At 33.7% G+C, this 22,647-nt stretch overlaps 1 protein-coding gene across 1 annotated transcript in view; it reads left to right on the top strand.

Annotated features, from left to right (window-relative positions):
* TEX11 (testis expressed 11) overlaps nt 1–22,647 on the top strand; it is a 299,458-nt gene that overhangs the window by 105,337 nt on the left and 171,474 nt on the right. Inside the window, exons 12-13 of the mRNA XM_045509206.2 lie at nt 539–634; nt 21,396–21,477. Coding sequence (XP_045365162.2) covers nt 539–634; nt 21,396–21,477 — 178 coding nt within the window. The remainder of the gene's footprint in view (nt 1–538; nt 635–21,395; nt 21,478–22,647) is intronic.

Here is a 22,647-nt window from a genome sequence, read left to right on the forward strand (position 1 = left end):
TAATTTTAAAAATTGGTTGAGTTGGGAGAAATCTCTATAGGAAAGTATATCTATTACTACTGAAATGGTGGTGTATGTGCCCTTGATACAATTGATTAGTCTCAACAAGGCTATAAAGCCTTTGAGAGAGGGATTATGTCTTTCTATTTCTTTCTTTTAATGGAAACCTAATACAATGCTACCTGTACAGTAGGTGGCAAGATGATTATATTAAATATTGCTGTGCCTTAATTTCCTTATTTTTAAAGTGGAGATGATAAAGTACTTTAACACTAAAACACTGTTAAGAAAATAATTATATTAACAGAATTATATTAAAGTTAAATAAGCTATTACTATAAAGTTCTTAGACTGTATTTGATGTGGGTAACATAATGATGAGGCATATCCCAAGACTACGTGGTTGCTTAAGGAAATGTTATTTTATAATGATGACTTATGTTTGAGAAATGCCTGTCACTGTGTGAGTGCTAGTCAGCTGTTGTATTGCAGTTTAACCCTCAGCTGTGTTTTTTTTTTTCTCTATTTTTAATTATAGGCTAAAGTTCTACGGTTATTAGCCACTACTTATTTGGATTGGGACGACAGAGAATATTATGATAAGGCTATCAGTGCTGTAAACCTAGCAAACAAGGTATAAGAAGTTTTACTTTTGAATATTAGCTTAATGAATTTTTAAAGCTTTGATTCACATTTTGAAGTGCAGTTTAGACATTTGCTCCAGTACTCCTATTTTTTTAAATAACGGATTATTACAATCTCTTCTGCAGTGCAGAAAGGAAAAATGAAGTATACATCTTTGACAATAGATATTTTTGAAAAAAATTTTGTTCTGCACAAAACAGAAAGAGTTCTCTGCTGTGAGTTTTTAGGATAAAGAAGGAAATGATATTTGGCAGATAATGGGATTTAGTTTAAAAAACAACATCAGTGGTTCACTTTCAGATAATGCTCATACATACATACCTACATACCTATATACCTACATATGTACATACAAACTTCTATACTGCTGGACAAGAAACATTGAGAAGCTAATGACTTTTAAAAAGAGATTCAGTTAGAATCACTGTGTTTTACTCAATAAGGCAATTAAATAGACTGATATATCGTTAAAAGATTTTTTTCAACAAGGTGGGAAGCATGGACATGAACAGTTCAATTAATCAGAATATTAAATTGCCCAAAGAGACTATTTTCTTGAATTATATTTTCCTGAAATTTATATCATATGGATGGGGTTATTTAATGCAAAAACTTCTTTAATATAAAATTTTTAAATTAAAAATATTAATATACATGAACATTTTAAAAAGTTGCAACCTTTTTTTTTTTGCATTTGCCAAAATGCCAGTCCAAATGAAAAACAGGGTCCAAGACAACTGAGGAGGTTGCATATTAGCTGTGTGGCTTCTTGTCAGCATGTCTCTTTGTTCACTGGATGCAGAAGTTGCAGTTTTTATAACAATAATTGCTCATTTGCATTGCTCTTGACATATGACATTTAATAGCCTAATTATTGATCCTGGATGGAGCTGAATTGGGTTCATTAGGATTTCAGTGGCAATACATACTTTAAAAAGTTTTATTTGTAAATCATTTCAAACTTAGAGAAAAATCGCAAGAATAGGAATAGTTCAGATATTATATATCTGTGTATGTACTTTACCCAGATTCATGGGTTATTACATTTTGTGCATTCTCTCTTGGTCTATATTATTGATGAAATATTATCTATGACATTCATATTATTGAAGGTAATATATGTTGATATATCCTCAATGTAATAATATATATTATATACCCTCAGTAATGAATTTTATAGCATTTTTTTCTCTCCAATATAAGATTAGTCTAGGATCAGGTATTACATTTATGTGACGTCTCTTTGTCTCCTGTAATCTGGAACATTTCTGTAGCCTTTCTTTGACTTTTGTGTCATTGATATTTTGGAAGAATACAGTAGTTCCTCACCTTGTTCTAAATGAAAATTCCTCACTTGAAGCTTATCTGATGCTTCCTCATGATGAGACTCAAGTTATGCATTTGTGACTGGAATAAAAGTGATATTGTGTCCCTTCTAAGGGCATCATATTTGTAGGCCCATGATGTCCATCTGCTTAACATTGGTAATGTTAATATTGATCACCTGTTCAAAAGTGTTAACCTAACATCTTCACTGCATGTTAACCATTTTTCCCTTGCAACAAATAAACACTTTAAAATTATGCATATACTCTGCTTCTCATTAAAATTTTCCTTAAGAATTAGTGTTCTTGCCTGAACCAATATTAATTATAATGGCTGCCAAATGATCATTTTCTAACTTTAGCACTCCCTTTGCATTTACCACTTGGCACTCAGCATTCTACTGTAAGCAAGAACTCTCCCTTCACCCATTTATTTAATATTTATTTATTTATTGACTTATCAGTATGGATTTGTATATTCCTATTTTTCCATTGAGATAATTCATTACTCTTAATTACCTTTAAACAGTTTTATTGAGGTATAATTAACATACAATAAACTGCCCCTATTAATGGGTTTTGACATATGTATATGTCTATGAAACAGTCACCACAATCAGGATAGTGAATATATACATCATTCCTTGAAGTTTCTTCATGCCATTTTTTCACCCCTCTTTCCCTGTCTTTCCTAGGTAACAACTGATCTGCTTTCATAGACTAGTTTGCATTTTCTAGAGGTTTATACAAATAGAATCATAGAGAATGTACTCTAGTTTTGTATGGCTTCTTGCATTTAGCATTCAGCATAATTATTCTGAGATTCATTCATACTGTATGTGTGAATAGTTTATTCCCATTGTTGAGTAATATGTTATTGTCTGGATATACCACATTTGCTTTTAAATCTACCTTATCTTTAATTAATATAGTTACTTTAACTTTCTTTTGAATAGTGTTAACGTGGTGTATCCCATTCTATGTTTTTCCTATTTCTGTCTTTATGTTTAAAGCGCATCTCTCGTAAGCTGCACATAGTTGGGTCTTGATTTTTAAATCCAATCTGACAGTCTCTGCTTTTTAATTAGGGTGTTTAGAATATTTACATTTGATAGGATTATTGATACAGTTAAGTTTAAGTCTATTACCTTGTTATTTTCTGTTTTGCCAGAATGTTCTTTATTCCCCTTTTCTTCTTTTTTTTCCTGCCTTCTTTTGGATTATTTGTTTTTTCAAAATAATTTGGGTCCAATGTAATTTTTATTCCACCCTCTTGAAGAAGTTATACTGAAATATTATGAAAATGTTTGAAAGATTATCTGGAGGAATAAATAGTGAAACTAGCCAGGGAAGTATTGAAAAGGAAGAGTAATCAGAGAGACTTTATCACTTATTATTTGAATAATTTTAAAGATTAAGTTTTATTTCTTTTGTTGGCTTATTAGTTATAACTCTTTGTTTTGTTATTCTTGTGATTTGTTTAGGGCTTATACTATGTATCTTATCTTGGTCTACCTTCACATGTCATAATAGTATACTTCCATATCTCCCAGCCTGACTTTTTTATGCTGTTGTTGTCATGAATTTTCTTTTACGTGTGTTATAAAATCCACAATACCATCTTAATATTTTTGTTTAAATTGTCAATTTTCTTTCAAAAGAGAATAAATAATTAAAAAAACGTATTTATATGTGTGGTTATCATTTCAAGTAATTTTTATTTCTTTGTATACATCCAAATTTCCTTCTGTTATTTTTATTCTGCTTGAAGAACATTGTGTTGCGGTTCTCCAGAGAAACAGAATCAATAAGATATAGATAGATAGATAGATAGACAGAAAGACAGATAGATAGATAGATAGACACGGAGAAGAGGGGAAAAGGAAAGAGAAAAGAGAGATAAAGAGGCTTATAAGGAATTGGCTCATGTAATTATGGAGGCTGCTGAGTCTCAAGATCTGCAGGGTGTGTTGGCAAGATGGAGACTCAGGAGGGCTAATGGTGTGGTTCCAGTCTGAGTCCAAAGTCCTGAGAACCAGGAGAGCCAATCATGTAGTTTCAGTCCAAAGGCTGGCAGGCTTGATACACAAGAAGAGTGAATATCTCAGTTCCAGACTGAAGATGGGGAAAAAGCTGATGTCTAGCTCAACAGCAGTTAGCCAGGAAGAGTTCTCTCTTACTCAGGGGAGGGTTAGCCTTTTTGTTCTGTTCAGGCCTTCAACTCATTGGATGAGGCCTACCCATATTAGTGTAGGCAATCTGCTTAATTCAATCTACTGATTTAAATGTTAATCTCATCCAGAAACACTCTCACAGAAAGACCAGAATGATGTTTGACAAAATATCTGGGTACCCTGTGGAGTCAGGTTGACATATAAAATTAACCATGATAGACATCTTTTAATATTTCTTGTAGTGCTAGTCTATTTGTGATGCCTTATTTCAGCATTTGTTTTTAAATTTTTTTTTTAATTGAGTTATAGTCGGTTTACAGTGCTGTGTCAGTTTCTGGCATACAGCACAATTTTTCAGTCATACATGAATACACATATATTCATTATCATATTCTTTTTCCCTGTGAGCTACCGCAAGATCTTGTATATATTTCCCTGTGCTATAGTGTATAAACTTGTTTATCTATTCTATATATACCTGTCAGTATCTACCAATCTCCCAGTCTGTCCTTTCCCACCCCTTTCCCCTCCGGGTAACCATAAGTTTGTTTTCTATGTCTGTGAGTCTGTTTCTGTTTTATATTTAAGTTCATTTGTCTTCTTCTTCTTTTCTGATTCCACATATGAGTGATATCATATGGTATTTTTCTTTCTCTTTCTGGCTGGCTTCACTCATAATGACATTTCTGCAGGGACATCCATGTTGCTGCAAATGGCATTATGTTGTTGTTTTTTATGGCAGAGTAGTATTCCATTGTATAAATATACCACAACTTCTTTATGCAGTCATCTGTTGATGGACGTCTAGGCTGTTTCCATGTCTTGGCTATTATAAATAGTGCTGAAATGAACACTGGGGTGCAGGTGTCTTTTTGCAGGGTTCTTTTTGGATATATGCACAGGAGTGGTATTACTGGGTCATATGGTAAGTCTATTCCTAGTCTTTTGAGGAATCTCTATACTGTTTTCCTCAATGGCTACACCAAACTGCATTCCCACCAACAGTGAAGGAGGGTTCCCTTTTCTCCACACCCTCTCCAGCATTTGTCATTTGTGGACTTTTGAATGATGGCCATTCTGACTGGTGTGAGGTGATACCTCATTGTAGTTTTGATTTGCATTTCTCTGATAACTAGTGATATTGAGCATTTTTTTTCATATTCCTATTGGTCATTCGTATGTCTTCTTTGGAGAATTGCTTGTTTAGGTCTTCTGCCCATTTTTGGATTGGATTGTTTGTTTTTTTCTTATTAAGTCATATGAGCTGTTTATATATTCTGGAGATTAAGCCTTTGTCAGTTTCATCTTTTGCAAATATTTTCTCCCATTCCGTAGGTTGTCATTTTGTTTTGCTTATGGTTTCCTTTGCTGTGCAAAAGCTTGTAAGTTTAATGAGGTCCCGTTTGTTTATTTTTGCTTTTATTTCTATTACTTGGGTAGACTGACCTAGGAGAACATTGCTGAGATGTATCTGAGATAATATTTTGCCTATATTTTCTTCTAGGAGGTTTATTGTGTCTTGTCTTATGTTTAGGTCTTTAATCCATTTTGAGTTTATTTTTGTGTATGGTGTAAGGGAGTGTTCTAGCTTCATTGATTTACATGCTGCTGTCCAGTTTTCCCAACACCATTTACTGAAGAGACTGTCTTTATTCCATTGTATGTTCTTGCCTCCTTTGTCAAAGATTAATTGACCAAAAGTTTGTGGGTTCATTTCTGGGCTCTCTGTTCTGTTTCATTGATCTGTATGTTTTTGTACCAGTACCATGCTGTTTTGAATAGTGTAGCTCTGTAGTATAGTCTGAAGTCTGGGAGGGTTATTCCTCTAGCATCATTCTTTGACTTCAGTAATGCTTTGGCAATTCTGGATCTTTTGTAATTCTTTATAAATTTTATTATGATTTGTTCTAGTTCTGTGAAATATGTCCTGGCCAATTTGATAGGGATTGCATTCAATCTGTAGATTGCATTGGGCAGTATGACCATTTTAACAATATTGATTCTTCCAATCCTGGAGCATGGGATATCTTTCTATTTTTTTAAGTCTTCTTTAATTTCCTTAATCAATGTTTTGTAGTTCTCCATGTGTAAGTCTTTCACCTCCTTGGTTAGGTTATTCCTAGGTATTTTATTACTTTGGGTGCTGTTGTAAAAGGAATTGTTTCTTTACCTTTTCCTGTTGGTTCCTCATTAGTGTAAAGAAATGCAACTGATTTTTGCACATTAATCTTGTATCCTGCTACCTTGCTGAATTCTTTTATTAGTTCTAGTAGTTTTTGTGTGGGACTTCTTTTAAGATTTTCTATATATAGTATCATGTCATTTGCATATAGTGACAGTTTTTCCTCTTCTTTTCCAATTTGGATCCGTTTTATTTCTCTCTCTTACCTTATTCCTGTGGCTAGGACTTCCAAGACTATGTTGAATAGGAGTGGTGAGAATGGACAACCTAGTCTTGTCCCAGAATTTAGTGGGAAGGTTTTGAGTTTTTCACCATTGAGGACTATGCTGGCTGTAGGTTTGTCATAAATAGCTTTTATTATGTTGAGATATGTTCCCTCTATACTTTTTTTGGTGAGAGTTTTTATCATAAATGTGTGTTGAATTTTATCAGATGCTTTTTCTGCACCTATTGAGATGATCATGTGGTTTTTGTCCTTTCTTTTGTTGATGTCATGTATTACGTTGATTGATTTGCATATGTTGAACCACCGTTGTATCCCTGAGATGAACCCAACTTGATCATGGTGTATCATCTTTTTTATGTGCTGTTCGATTCTGTTTGCTAATATTTTGTTGAGGATTTTTGCATCTATGTTCATCCGTGATGTTGGTTTGTAATTTAGTTTTTCGGTAGTGTCTGCCTGGTTTTGGTATGAGGGTGATGGTGTCTTCATAGAATGAGTTTGGGAGTACTCCCTCCTTTTCAGTCTTCTAGAAGAGTTTGAGAGGGACCGGTATGAGTTCTTCTTTTTATGTTTGGTAGAATCCCTCAGTGAAACCATCTGGCCCTGGACTTTTGTTTGTAGGGAGGTTTTTAAATGCTAATTCGATTTCATTTCTAGTGATTGGCTTGTTCAAGTATTCAATTTCTTCTTGATTCAGTCTTGTTGGGCTGTATGTTTCCAGAAACTTGTCCATTTCTTCTAGGTTGCCCATTTTGTTTACATATAGTTATTCATAGTATTCTCATGTGGTATTTTGTATTTCTGTGATATTGGTTGTAATTTCTCCATTTTCCTTTCTTATTTTGTTTATCTGTGCTCCCTCTTTTCTCTTCTTTGTGAGTTTGGCCAGAGGTTTGTCAATGTTGTTTACTCTTTCAAAAAACCTGCTTTTGGTTTGATTGATTTTTTTCTATTTTTTTAATCTCTATTTTATTTATTTCCTCCCTGATCTTTATTATTTCCTTCTTTCTGCTGACTTTTGGGGTTTTTTTGCTCTTCTTTTTCTAATTCTTTTAGCTGGTAGGTTAGATTCTTTGAGATTGTTCTCGTTTTTTTAGGAGGGCCTGTGTCACTATAAACTTCCTTCTTAGCAGTGCCTTTGCTGCATCCCATAGATTCTATGTGGTTGTTTATTTCAGCATTTATATTTTTGAAAATGTCTTTATTTCACATTATTATTTTTTTAATTATTACTATTTTATTTAGATATAATTGATGTTAGTTTCAGGTTTACAACATAATGATTTGATATTTGTATATATTGTGAAATGATCAGCACAAGTCTAGTTAACATTTATCACCATACATTGTTATAAAATTTTTTCCTGTGATGAAAACTTTTTTTTTCCTTTCTTTTTCTTTGTTTTTAATTGAAGTATAATCAGTTTACAATGTTGCATCAATTTCTGGTGTACAGTCTAATGTTTCAGTCATATATATATATATAATACACACACACACACACATTCTTTTTCATAGTCTTTTTCATTATAGGTTACAAGATATTGAATATAGTTCCCCGTGCTATACAGTAGAATCTTATTGTTTATCTATTTTATATATAGTAGCTAGTATCTAGAAATCTCGAACTCCCAGTTTATCCCTTCCCACCCCCTTTCCCATCCCTGGTAACCATAAGTTTATTTTTTATGTCTGTGAGTCTGTATCTGTTTTGTAAATAAGTTTGTCTTTTTTTTTAGATTCCACATATAAATGATATCATATGGTATTTTTCTTTCTCTTTCTGGCTTACTTCACTTAGAATAACAATCTCCGGTCCATCCATGTTGCTGCAAATGGCATTATTTTATCCTTTTCTATGGATGAGTAGTATTCCATTGTATAAATATACCACAACTTTTTTATCCAGTCCTCTGTTGATGGATATTTAGCTTGTTTCCATGTCTTGGCTATTGTAAATAGTGCTGTTATGAACATTGAGGTGCAGGTGTCTTTTTGAATTAGAATTTCCTCCAGATAGATGCCCAGGAGTGGGATTGCTGAATCATATGGTAAGTCTATTTTTAATTTTTTAGAGAATCTCCATACTGTTTTTTATAATGGTTGCACCAAACTACATTTCCGCCCACAGTGTAGAAGAGTTCCCTGTTCTCCACACCCTCTTTGGCGTTTGTGGACTTTTGAATGATGGCCATTCTGACTGGTATGAGGTGATACCTTATTGTAGTTTTGATTTGCATTTCTCTGGTAATTAGTAATATTGAGCAATTTTTTCATGTGCCTATTGGCCATTTATTTCACATTTTTAAAAAGAAAACTTTTTATTTATAGCATCGATTAATAGGAAGCATTAATGGTTAGGATTCACAAGAAAATTTTAACACCCCCTCCTCCCCGAAAATAGTACAAAGATGTCCCATGTGTCCTTCAACAAGTTTCCTCTAATACCTGCTACAGTATATATCAAAGACAGCAAATTGTCATTGGTACATTGTATGTATATAGTTTTATGTAATTTTATCCTATATGTAGATTCATGTAACTACCACTGTAGTAAGATGTGGAACTATCCCATCACCCCAAAGATTTCCCTCATGCTGCCCCTTTATATTCACATCCATGCCTGCCCCACCTCCACCATCCCTTAGCCCTTGCAAACACTGTTCTCTTCTTCATCTATATAATTTTGTCATTCCAAGAATATTATAAATGGAATCATACAGTTTTTGACCTTCAGGAGATTAGCTTTTTTCACTTATAATGCTCTTGAAATCTATCCAAGTTTTTGTGTGTATGAATAGTTGGTTTCTTTCATTGATGAGTGGTGCATAGTATGGATGGTATCACAGTTTGTTTAACTATTCACCTATTAAAGGAAATATTTTTGGTCATTTTCAGGGTTTGGCTATTACAAATAAAGCTGCTATGAATATTTATGTATAGGGTTTTTGTGTAGATGTAAGTTTTCATTTTCCTGAGATAAATGCCTAGGTGTACAATTGTTGGACTATTTAGTTTTTAGGAAATTTGCCAAACTGTTTACCAGAGTGGCTGTACCATTTTGCATTCCCACTGACAATGTATGAGAGTTCTAGTTTCTTTGCATTCTTGCTGATGTTTATTATTATCCCTGTTTTTATATTTTAGCTGTTCTAATAAGTATGTAGTGGTTTTAATTCATACTTTCCTAGTGGCTAATGATGTTGAACACCTTTGCATGTGCTTCTCTTTGGTGAAATGTCTCTTCATAATTCTTGTCCATTTCATGATTGGATTGTTGACCTTTTACTGTTGGGTTTGAGTTCTTTGTACATTCTAAATAAGTGTTGTTTGTCACATATGTGGATTGCAAATATTTTCTCCCTGTCTGTAGGCTGACTTTTCATCTCCCTAACAGGGTTTGTTTTATGGCCCATGATATAGTATATCTTGGTAAATGTTCTGTGGACACTTGAAATGTGTATTCAGCTCTTTTTGGGTGGAGTGTTGTATAAGTGACAATTACTGTTGACACTGGGGGTTAGGGTTGATGACACCCTGCACAATTGATAATACACGTATAACTTTATAGTGGACCCCTCATATCCATGGTTCCATATCCACAGATCATGTAGTACTGTAGTATTTATTGAAAAAAATCTGTGTTTAAGTGGACCTGCACAATTCAAACGCGTGTTGTTCAAGGGTCAACTATAGATACTGTTAATTGATGACATTTACTTCTTTTGTATCTTTGCTGAGTTTTTGTCTAGTTTTTCTATTAATTTTTGAGTAGGGATGTTGATGTCCCCAACTCTACTTGTGGATATGCTTGTTTCCCCTTTTATTTCTATAAATTTTTACTTCAGATACTTACAGCTCTTTTGTTTATTGCAGATGTATTTAGAGTTACTATTTCTTCATGGTAGATTGAGCCTTTCATCATTCTATAATGTCCTCTGTTCCTGGTAGTTTTTTTCCTCTATAGTCTACTTTATCTGATGTTAGTATAGCCATTCCTCTTTTCTTATTGTTAAATTTTTTGTAACAATAAGAAATTCATTATTTCATAGGATTTACTATCATAACTATTTTAAGTATACAGTTTAGTGGCATTGAGTATGTTCATACTGTGCAACCATCACCACCATCCTTCTCCAGGATTCTTCATCTTGCAAAATGTAAACTTTGTGCCCATTAAATAATAACCCCCTATTCCTCTCTCCTCCAGTTCTTGGAAATCATCATTCGACTTTTAGTATCTATGAATTTGACTAATCTAGATATCTTATAGAAATGAAATAAAATAGTATTTGTTTTTTTGTGACTGGCATATTTCACATAGCATAATGTCCTCAAGGTTCATCTGTGTTATAACTTGTGTCAGAATTTCTTTCTTTTTAAGACTGAATAATATTCCAATGTATGTATATACTGCATTTTGTTTATCTGTTCACTTTTTGATGCACATATGGGTTGTTTTCACGTTTGGCTATTGTGAATAATGCTGCTGTGAATGTGGGTTTATAAATAGCTATTTGTTTTCCTGATTTCATTTTTTGGGGGATATAAATTCAGAAGTAGAACTGCTGAATCATATGATAATTCTATTTTTAATTTTTTTGAGGACCCACCATACTGTTTTCCACAGCAATTGCATTATTTTACATTTCCTCCAACAGTACACAAGGGTTTCAGTTTCTCCACATCCTTGCAAACACTTGTTATTACTATTATTTTTTGATAGTAGACATCCTAATGGGTGTAAGGTATACCATTTGTTTTTGAATGATATTTTTCATGGGTGTAGAATTTGAAATGGAGAGCTTTTTTTCTCTGAGAATTTAAAGATGTTCTCTACAGTTTTCCTGTTGCATTGTTTCTGATGAGAAATATGATGCAATCCTTATTTTTGTTCTTCTTTATGTAACATGTCCTTTTTTCTCTGGCTAAGTTTATTTTCTGCTTATCATTGGTTTTGAGCAATTTGTTGATGATGTACTTTGAAGTAATTTTCTTTGTTTCTTGTGCCTGGGGCTCTTTGAGCTTCTTGGATCTCTGGGATCTTTATGTTTGGAAAGTTCCAGTATTTTTTCAAATTTTTTATTCTGCTTGACCTCCAGGACTCTAATTACTTACGTATTAGGCAGTTTGAAGTTGCCTCACAGTTCATTCATGCTATTTACATTTAAAAAGATTTTCTCTTTTGTGTTTCATTTTGGACTGTTTTGTATTGCTATGACTTTAAGTTCATTAATTTTTATTCTGCAATGTCTAATCTTCTGTTAATCTCTTCTGCAATAAGCTGAATATTTATGTCTACCCCTAATTCATACATTTAAATCTTAATCACCAAGGTGATGATATTAGGAGGTAGAGCCTTTGGGGTGATTACATCATGAAGGCAGAGTCCTGATGATTGGGATTAGTGCCCTTGCATAGGATGCCTGAGAGAGAGAGCTCCCTCACGCCTTTTGCCATGTGAGGTTACAGTGAGAGTCAGCCATTTATGAGGAAGTGGACTCTTACTGAATCTGCTCATGCCATGATTTTGGACCTCCCAGCCTCCAGAACTGTGAGAAATAAATGTTTGTTGTTTATAAGCCACTCAGTTTATACAATTTTTGCTATAGCAGTATGAGTGGACTGATATCATCTCATATAATTTTTCTCTCAGGTTTTGTAATTTTTGTTTCTAGAAGTTTGATTTGGATTATTTTTACATCTTTCAGGTCTCCTCTGTTTAATTTTTTGAACATATGAAATAAAGTTATACTTACTCTTTTAATATCCTTCTTTGCTACTTCTAATGTCTGTGTCATTTTTTGGTCAGTCACAATGGATTATCTCCTCATTATGGATCATGTTTTCCTGCCTCTTTGCAGTCCTCATAGTCTTCCATTGGATGCCAGATGTGAGTTTTACGTTTTTGGGGGCTAGATATTTTTATAAAACATAGATGTTGTAGAGCTTTATTATGGGATGCAGACAAGTTATAGGCATACCTCAGAGATAGTGCAAGTTAGTTCCAGACCACCACAATAAAGTGAGTATCACAATAATGTGAGTCACGTGAATTTTTTGGTTTCCCAGTGCATATGAAAGTTATGTTTACACTATACTGTAGCCTATTAAGTGTATTATAGTGTTATGTCTAAAAAATATAAATACCTTAATTTAAAATTCTTTGTTGCTAAAAAATGCTAACCATTGTCTGAGACTTCAGTGAGTTGTAATCTTTTTGCTTGTGGAATGTCTTACTTTGATGTTGATGGCTGCTGATCAGGGTGGTGGTTGCTGAAGGTTGGGGTGGCTGTGGTCATTTCTTAAAACAGACAAATAAGAAATTTGTCACATCAGTTGACTCTTCCTTTCATGAATGATTTCTTTTTAGTATGCAGTGCTATTTTGATAGCATTTTACCCATAGTAAAACTTCCTTCGAAACTAGAGGCAAACCTTTCAAACCCTGCTGCTGCTTTATTAACTACATTTAATATTCTAAATCCTTTGTTGTCGTTTCAGCAGTCTTCACAGCATCTTCACCATCTTAGGAAACCACTTTGTTTGCTCATCATTAAGAAGAAACTCCTCATTCATTAAAGTTTCAACATGAGATTGCAGCCATTCAGTTCCATCTTCAGGCTCTACTTCTAACTAGTTTTCTTGCTATTTCCACCACATCTTCAGTTACTTCCTCCACTGAAGTCTTGAACCCGTTAAAGTCATCCATGAAGGTTGGAATCAACTTCTTTCAAACCCCTGTTAATGTTGATATTTTGACCTTTCCCCATGAATTACAAGTGTTCATAATGGCATCTAGAATGGTGAATCCTTTCCAAAAGATTTTCAATTTACTTTGCCCAGATCCATCAGAGGAATCACTATCTGTGGCAGCTATAGTGTTAATGAAACAAAATATGTTTCTTAAATAGTAAGACTTAGGAGTTGAAATTGTTCCTTGATCCATAGGCTGCAGAATGGATATTGTGTTAGCAGGCATGAAAACAATATTAATCTTGTACATCTCCATCAGAGTTCTTGGGTGACCAGACGCCTTGTCAATGAGCAGTAATGTTTTGACTCTTTTTTTCTGAGTAGTAGGCCTCAACAGTGGGTTTAAAATATACAGTAGACCATGTTATAAACAGATGTGCTGTTATCCAGGCTTTGTTGTTCCATTTATAGAGCATAGGAAGAGTAGATTTAGCATAATTCTTAACGGCCTTAGGATTTTATGAATGGTAAATGAACCTTGGCATCAATTTAAAATCACCAGGTATATTAGCCCTTTACCTGGAGAGTCAGCCTGTCCTTTGAAGCTTTGAAGCTAGGCATCTCTCTAGCTGTGAAAGTCCTAGATGGCATCTTATTCCATTAGAAGGCTGTTTTGTCTACATTTAAAATCTGTTGTTTACTATAGTCACCTTGATTAATTACCTTGGCTAGATCTTCTGGAAAACTTGCTGCAGCTGTTACATCAGCACTGGCTGCTTCACCTTGCACTCTTATGTTAAAGAGATGGCTTCTCTCCTTAAACCTCATGAACCAACCTCTGTTAGCTTTGAACTTTTCTTCTGCAGCTTCCTCACCTCTTTCAGCCTTCACAGAGTCGAAGAGAGTTGGGGCCTTGCTCTGGATTAGGCTTTGGCTTAAGGGAATCTTGTGCTGGTTTCATCTTCTATCCAGACCACTAAAACTTTCTGTATCAATAATAAGGCTGTTTTGCTTTCTTATCATTCATGTGTTCACTGGAGTAGCACTTTTAATTTCCTTTAAGAACTTCTTTGCATTTACAACTTGGCTGTTTGGCACTGGAGGCCTAGCCTTTAGCTTATCTTGGCTTTTGGCATGCCTTCCTTATTAAGATTAATCATTTCTTGATTTTTATTAAAAGTGAGAGACATGCAACTCTTCTTTTGTAAGAAGTTTTGAAACTCTTTTTGAACACTTTTGAAAGTGTTCTTCATTTGAACACTTAGAGGCCATTGTAGAGTTATTAATTGGCCTAATATCAATATTATTGTGTCTCAGGGAATAGGGAGGCCCAAGAAAAGGGAGAGAGATGGGTTGGGGGGATGGCTAGTTGGTGGAGCAGTCAGAACACATACAACATTTATTGTTTAAGTTCACTGTCTAATATGGGTGCAGTTCATGGCACTCCAAAACAATTACAATAGTAACATCAAAGATCACTGATCACAGACCATAACAAATATAATAACAATGATAATAAATTGAGCTATTGGGAGAATTACCAAAATGTGACACAGAGACACAAACTGAGCAAATGCTGTTGGAAAAATGGCACCAATAAAGTTGCTCAACTCAGAGTTACCACAAACCTTCAATTTGTATAAAACACAATGTCTGAAGCACAATAAAGTGAAGCACAATACAATAAGGTATTCTTATACTTGGAAACAGTTTGATCCTGATGTTAATAGTACCCCTAACTCTTGCTCAGTATGAAATATTTCCTCCAGTGCTTTGTAATTTGAGATTGCTAATTTATCTTTAGTGAGTGTTAATATTTTAGAATCCTCTCCAACCTGGATTGAGGGCATGGCATTACATCTATTTGCTTTATCCAGATGTCTAAGAGATATCACTCTTTTGGCTACTTTTATTTTGATTTTTCAGCTTTACAGTTCTTGGACAACATGAGTAGTATAAATTTGAACTCCATATCTGTGAAGGCAGAGCCTGTTAAAAAAAATTCTCCAGACCAAAAAAAAGAAAAATCATCCAGACAGACATTTCTTTTTGGCCTTATTTGGGGATTTGCCAGAAGACAAACAAACTTCCTATAGCACTAGATAAAAGATTAAAAAAAAAAAACCCAAGCTACTCACCACTCCCAGACAATTTGCTGCTGCTTGTTCTGATGACTCTTTCTGCTTTTGTTTACTTTTCAGAGTCCTCAGGTTGTTGCTTTGTAGATCTTTTTCAGGGTTTTTAGTTGTAATTAGTGGAGGATATAGGTTATAGTTGTCATGCTCCATCTTGGATGGAACTGGAACTGATAGTAGTATTTTAAAAAATCTTTTTTTGAAGGGAAATTAAAATTTGGTAGCCTTATGTTGTTCCACAAAGTTGTTTTTGAAAATTTATTGGTACAGTGAAATTGAAAAAGTCTTGGTTGCTTAAATGGGATACAAGCGAAAAAGGAAAATTAGATGCTATTGGGCTTCATTAAAATTAAAAATTTTGCTTCAAATGAAACCATCAAGAAGTGAAAATACAACCCATGAGATCCTCCCAAAAGAGTGGGAGAAAATATTTGCAAATTTTATATTTGATAAGTGTCTGGTATCTAGGATATATTTTTTAAAAATCTTTACTACTCAATAGTAAGAAGACAAATAACCCAATTAAAAATGATCACAGGATTTAAATAGACATTTCTCCAAAGAAGATATACCATTGGCTGATAATAAGCACATGGAAAGATGCTCAACATCATTAATTATCAGATAAATGCAAATCAGAAGCACAATGAGGAACTACTACACACCCACTAAGATGACTATAATTTCTTAAATGGACTGAATAATTTATTGATGTGAAGTTGGAGTAATTAGAACCTTTATACACTGTTGGCGGGAATGTTAAATGGTACAACCACTTTAGAAAACAGTTTGGCTGTTCCTCAAAAGTTACATGTAAAGTTACCATGAGACCCAGCAATTCCACTCCTGTTATACTTAAGAGATTGAAAACATGTGTCCACATAAAAACTCATGCATGATATTTATAACACCACTGTTTGCAATAGCCAAAAGATGGAAACAGCCAAAATGTTCAACTGATGAACAGCTAAGCAAAATGTGGTATATCCACTGAATAGAATATTATTCAGCTGTAAAAATGAAGTACTGATACATACTACAACATTAATGAACCTTGAAAACATGCCAGTGAAGTAAACCAGCCACAAAAGAACACATATTGTATCATTCCACTTATATGAAATGTCCAAATATATAGGCAAATATATAGAGACATAAAGTAGAATAGTGTTTGCTTTGGGGTCTAGGGCAAGGTGACAGTGGTTGGGGGAATACAGAATGACTCCTAAAGGGTACAAAGTTTCTCTTTGTGGTGATGAGAATGTTCTAAAACTGATAAATAACTTTGTGTATATCCTAAAAACCACTGAGTTGTGTACTTTAAGTGGGTGAACTGTATGGTATGTGAATTATAGCTACTTAAGCTGCTACCCAAAGAAATGTCTTGCAATAGATTTTTTTACCTAAGAAATGATTTTTTTTATGCTGTGCAAAATTTTTTTCACACTTCCACATTTTTTTTGTTGAAGTATAGTTGATTTACAGTGTTTCAGGTCTATAGCAAAGTGATTCAGTTATGCGTGTATGTGTATATATTCTTTTTCAGATTCTTTTCTATTATAGGTTATTATAAGATATTGAATATAATTCCCTGTGCTATACAGTAGATCCTTGTTGTTTATCTGTATTATATGTAGTAGTGTGTGTCTGTTAATCCCAAATTCCAAATTTATCCCTCCCGACCCCTTTCCCCTTTAGTAACTAATTTTGTTTTCTATGTCTGTGAGTCTGTTTCTGTTTTGTAAATAAGTTAATTTGTATCATTTTTTTAAATTCCACATATAAGTGATGTCATATGACATTTGTCTTTCTGTGACTTACTTCACTCAATATGATAATCTCTAAATCCATCCATGTTGCTGCAAATGGCATTATTTCATTCTTTTTTATGGCTGAGTAATATTCCACTGTGTTTATATGTGTACACACACACACACCCCATATCTTCTTTATCCATTCATCTGTCAGTGGACATTTAGGTTGCTTCCATGTCTTGGCTATTGTAAATAGTACTGCTGTGAACATTGGGATGCATATATATGTTTTCAAATTAGAGTTTTTGTGTTTTCCAGATATATGTCCAGGGGTGGGATTGCTGAATCGTATGGTAGGTATATTTTTAGTTTTTTAAATAAGGCTCCATGCTGTTCTCCATAGTGGCTGCACCAGTTTACATTCTCACCAGTACATTCCCCCACTACACCATCCTAGTATAGAAGGATTCCCTTTTCTCCACACCTTCTCCAGCATTTATTATTTGTAGACTTTTTGATGATGGCAGATCTGACTGGTGTGAGGTGATACATCATTGTAGTTTTGATCAGCATTTCTCTAATAATTAGTGATGTTGAATAACTTTTCATATGCCTGTTGGCCATTTGTATGTCTTCTTTGGAGAAATGTCTATTTAGGTCTTCTGCCCATTTTTTACTGGGTTGTTTGTTTTTTGATATTGAGCTATATGAGCTGTTTGTATATTTTGGAAATTAAGCCCTTGTTGGTTGCATTATTTGCAAATATGTTTTCCCATTCCATAGGCTGTCTTTTTGTTTTGTTTATGGTTTCCTTTGCTGTTAAGAGATGATATTTGAAACCTGGAATATGGGGACAATTCCTGAAGGACAGAGTGTAGGAAAAGGAGTATTTAGTTTTAGAGGAGCTGAACCTTAGGAAAAACTCACAGTAAAGGGCTGGGAGGATAAAAGGAACACCTTAAAGCAAGTAAAATACCTACCAGATTGGCAAAAACTTACAAGCCTGGTAATTCCAAGTATTGACAGGGGTGTGCAACACTGGGAATTCTCATCCACAACTGATGTCAGCGTAAAGTGGTATACCACTTTGGAATTGGAAGTATGAGTCCTATTTTTCTATTTTAAGATTTATTCTTTTTCAAGATTGTTTTGGCATTCCTTGCACTTTCATATGAATTATGGGATCTGCTTGTCAATTTCTGCAAAGAAGACAGCTAGGAATTTGATTGCATTGAATCTATAGATCAGTTGAGGGGGGTATTGCTGTCTTAACAATATTAAGTCTTCCAATCCAGGAACATAGGATGCATTTTTATTTATTTAGACCTTCTTTAATTTCTTTCAACAGTGTTTTATAGTTTTCAGTATAGAAGTCTTGCCCTTATTTTGTTAAATCTATTATTATGTATTTTATTCTTTTTGATGCTATTACAAATGGAATTATTTTCTTAACTTCACTTTTGGATTATTAATTGCTAGTATATAGAAATACAGTTGATTTTTAAAAAGTTGATACTGCAACCTTGCTGAACTTATTTTTTGGCTTTAGTAGGTTTTTACTGGATTCTTTAGGATTTTCTATGTACAATATCATGTCCTCTGCAAATAGAGGTAGTTTTACTTCTTCCTTCCAATCTGGTTGTCTTTTATCTCTTTTCCTTTTCTAATTGCTCTACCAAGAATGTCCACTATAAATGTTGAATAGAAGGGGCAAAGCAGACATCCTTGTCTTGTTCCTGATCATAGAGGGAAAGAATTAAGTATTTTACCATTAAGTATGGTGTTAACTGTCACGTTTTTTTTATAGATGCCCTTTGTCAGGTTCAGGAAGTTCCCTTCTATTCCTAATTTTTGAGTGTTTGATATAGCTACTATGGATTATAGTTTGATACTACTCGATAAAGTTGAACTTAACCATATTCAGATACCCAACAACTTCATTCCTAGGTATATACTGTAGAAAAAAGTTCTTGCATTTGTATTCTAGGAAGAGTATACAGAAGGCTGATGCCAGGAATTTTCATAATAGCAATTGTGTTGACTCAGATATCCAAAATAGAATGAGTAAGTAAATAGTGATATAGCCATATAATTGAATACTATACAGTTGTTATTCTCAAACTTTAGTATGCCTAAGTATTAACTAGAGTGATTATTAAAACAGTTTTCTTATTTATTACCTTACTAAACATGTACTAGAATTTATGTTGAAATGAAAATTTTTCATATGCAAATCAATAATAATGATTTTACATAGTTTCCCAAAACAAAACACACACACACTTTTTTTTTTTTTTGCCCTATCCCCAGAGTTTCTGATTTAGTAGGTTTGGAGTGCTGTCTGCATTTCTAACAACTTTCCAGGTGATGTTGATGCAGGTAATACCCTCTGAGGACCATACTATACAGCAGTGAAAACAAATAAATTAGTTTCACATATCAGCATAAGTGATCTTGAAATCATGATATTGAATGAAAGAAGCAAGTCATGGAAGAATTCATACACATTATGATTCTGTTAAAATTATGTTCAAAGGCAGGCAAAATGGAACAATATATTGAGTATCTATAAGGAAGAGTAAAGGAATTACTGTGCAAAAGTCACAGTGGTGTTTACCTCCGTGGGGATGTGAGGAGGGTGCAAATGGTTGAGGGTACATAGGAAGCCTCTAATGTGGTAGTGTTCTGTTTCTTAACCCAGGTGTTGAGGACATGGGGGTTTGTTTTATCATTCTGTAAAATATACATAGATGTTTTATATAATTGTGTATGTGTATGATATACTTCACATTGAAAAAAATGGAGTAGTTATCTTTAGAGCTTGCAAGAGAACCGAACAGTGTAATAATAGACAGGCCAAGGGTAGAAAGAGATTTAAGGGAGGCAGGCTGTTACAGTGGAAAAATTATGGCCTTTAAAGTCAGATCTGAATTCAAATTTCAACTCTACCAGTTACCAGTTGTGTGACTATGGTTACTACATCTAGGCCTCAATTTCCTCATATGCAAAATAGGATTCACAGTACGTGCCCTGAAAATTTGTTGTACCTGAATCCTGTTTTCCAATAACTGGTAAAAAGAAAAATAAAACAAAAATCTAACAGAGAAGAGTGAGAAACAACAGTGAGAAAAGTTACAGAGAAGACAAGGATACTGATGACAGGGAGAAAGCTGATGAATTTAACTGTCATGACTTCTGAAAGTGTAGTTTCAAGAGACAGTAAGGATGGACACTATCGTGCAATGTTTACAGAAGTGAATAGATGATACAATGAAAGCAAAGTGTCCATTATCTGGAGTTGTTTGCTAATAAAATCAAAGAGAAAAACAGAATGTTAATTTGTGTGAGTATAGTAGACCCAAGGAAAACATCCTGTCAAGATCTGGAAGACTTGTACATCTCTGAAGGTAAAAAGAGAATTGAACCCAAGATATATTCCAACTTGCCTGTTAGGAAGGGTGGTAATGCAGTAAATTAAAATTTGCAATCTTAGTTTATTCTTTGTATTGATATCATCCTTATTTGCAAACTCTTTTAATACCAGTGCTTACTTTCCCTAACTTTTCATCCTTAAGACATCTTACACATGAATAGCTAATAATTATTTGCAGAATTTGGAGCTAATGAGTACAATGATCATGTAGAGACTATTTGATGTTGTAGAGAGAAAAGTTCTGTTTTATGGACATAGACTGCACTGTCCACCATAACCAGCTGTTTAAAGATGTACCCTGTCAGGCAAAAGTGGAAGCAGGCAAGAGATCATAGATGCTTTAGGGCTAGCTAACAAGGACTTGGGAAAACCATTCAGAATACATTGTTATTAATAATATATATGATAGGCATATTCTTTAGGAAAGACAATATGTGTTTTATTTCATTAAGCCATTGTTTGAAAGGACCTTAGTTGTTATTAAACTCTCAAAAGAAAACAAGTCTAATTGATATTTGAAGGTTTGCTTACCAAGACAAGAATATGGCCTTACATTCATGCAGTTTAAGTATTGACCTTGCCGTTAAATGCTTGCCACTCAGTGGAAATGTTTACATGTTCTTTTTCTTGTACTGTTTCATTTAGATTGAATAAAATACCAGAAAATATCCTCAGGGTTATACCGGATGTTATGATTTGATCTTTTATAATTTTGATTTCCTTTGATCATGAGTCATCTTACTGTGGTTGAATAAAACAATTACTTGAAAATTGTCTTTAACATTCCACAGTTTTAATATCATTGTGATTTCTTTGTTTAAAATAGGAACATTTAAATCCAGCTGGGCTTTTCTTAAAGGTGAAAATCCTTTTGAAGGGTAGAACAGCTGATGAAGAACTTCTTGAAGGTAAGTAACATCTCTGTGTGTGAAGAGTACACCATTTTGACATTACCATCAATTTGTTGAATACAAGATCTTTCGTAGTATACTAACAATAGGTATAATTTGATGGTGACTGAGAAGGAAATTGATCACATAGGAAAGGGAGAAGATTGTCAGCCAGGAAGAAAAAGAGAAAGAAGAGAGAATAGTAGCAAACAGGTAGTAAAAAAGAGCTGAATAAAAAAGCTATCAGTTTTCTGTTATTCTAGCAGAGAATTACAGCTGCCCAACCATTCTGAAGTTGTCTGCCACAACAAAGAAAGATAACCTAATGATAGAAAAAGCCTTTGTAATGCTGTGCTTTTTTGTATAAACATTGCTGTTTATTTTTTCAAAATTCTCAAGGGTCTAGAATGTACAAATCACAACATAAACATCCTGATGTACAGCTGTGGGTTATTTGGCAAGTTACTCAAGTTTTCTGTGTTTCAGTTTCTTCATCTTTAAAGGAAATATAATAATAATGTCTACCTCATTGTGTTGTTTTGAGATTTCCATGAGAAAAAGTATTGTAAAGTATTTAGCTCCATGCCTGATGCATATAGTTAGTGTGCAATAAGTGTTACCTATTATTGTTGTTATTTCTACTATATAGATGAATTAAGTGAGACAAATATCTCTCTTTGCACACTGGCCCCTTAATAGTATATCACTTATGTTTAGTCATAAAAATAATTTACTCTAAATTTTTAAATGTGTACATGCTTTGCTTTTTTTTTTTTTACTGTATAGAGATATAATTACATTATAAAGCTGCATTATTTTTGTTATATAAAATTATGTTACTATAATAACTGATTATCCAATACATGATAACAATTTATAATGTAGGATAATAATCAGATTTGGAAATTACTCTAAATTTAGTGCCAATGTAGTACTGCTGAAGCTTTCTGTGACTAGAATCTTAAGCAGTAACTAAAAGACCTCTGAAGTTGAAATGTATAGAGGATTCTGCATCTCTTGGTAACAGTATCAGCTCAGTATACACAGGCTGAAAAATAATAGGAACCAGAAAGACAACTCCACTTTTTTTGCACTAGAGGAATAAACAAACCAAATAACCAATTAAAGAAACATCAACCTACTCAAAGTAATATAATATGGGGAGACCAGGGAGATTATTGGAATCAC

This window comes from Camelus bactrianus, chromosome X, assembly GCF_048773025.1.
Source record: "Camelus bactrianus isolate YW-2024 breed Bactrian camel chromosome X, ASM4877302v1, whole genome shotgun sequence".
Taxonomy (NCBI): Eukaryota; Metazoa; Chordata; class Mammalia; order Artiodactyla; family Camelidae; genus Camelus; species Camelus bactrianus.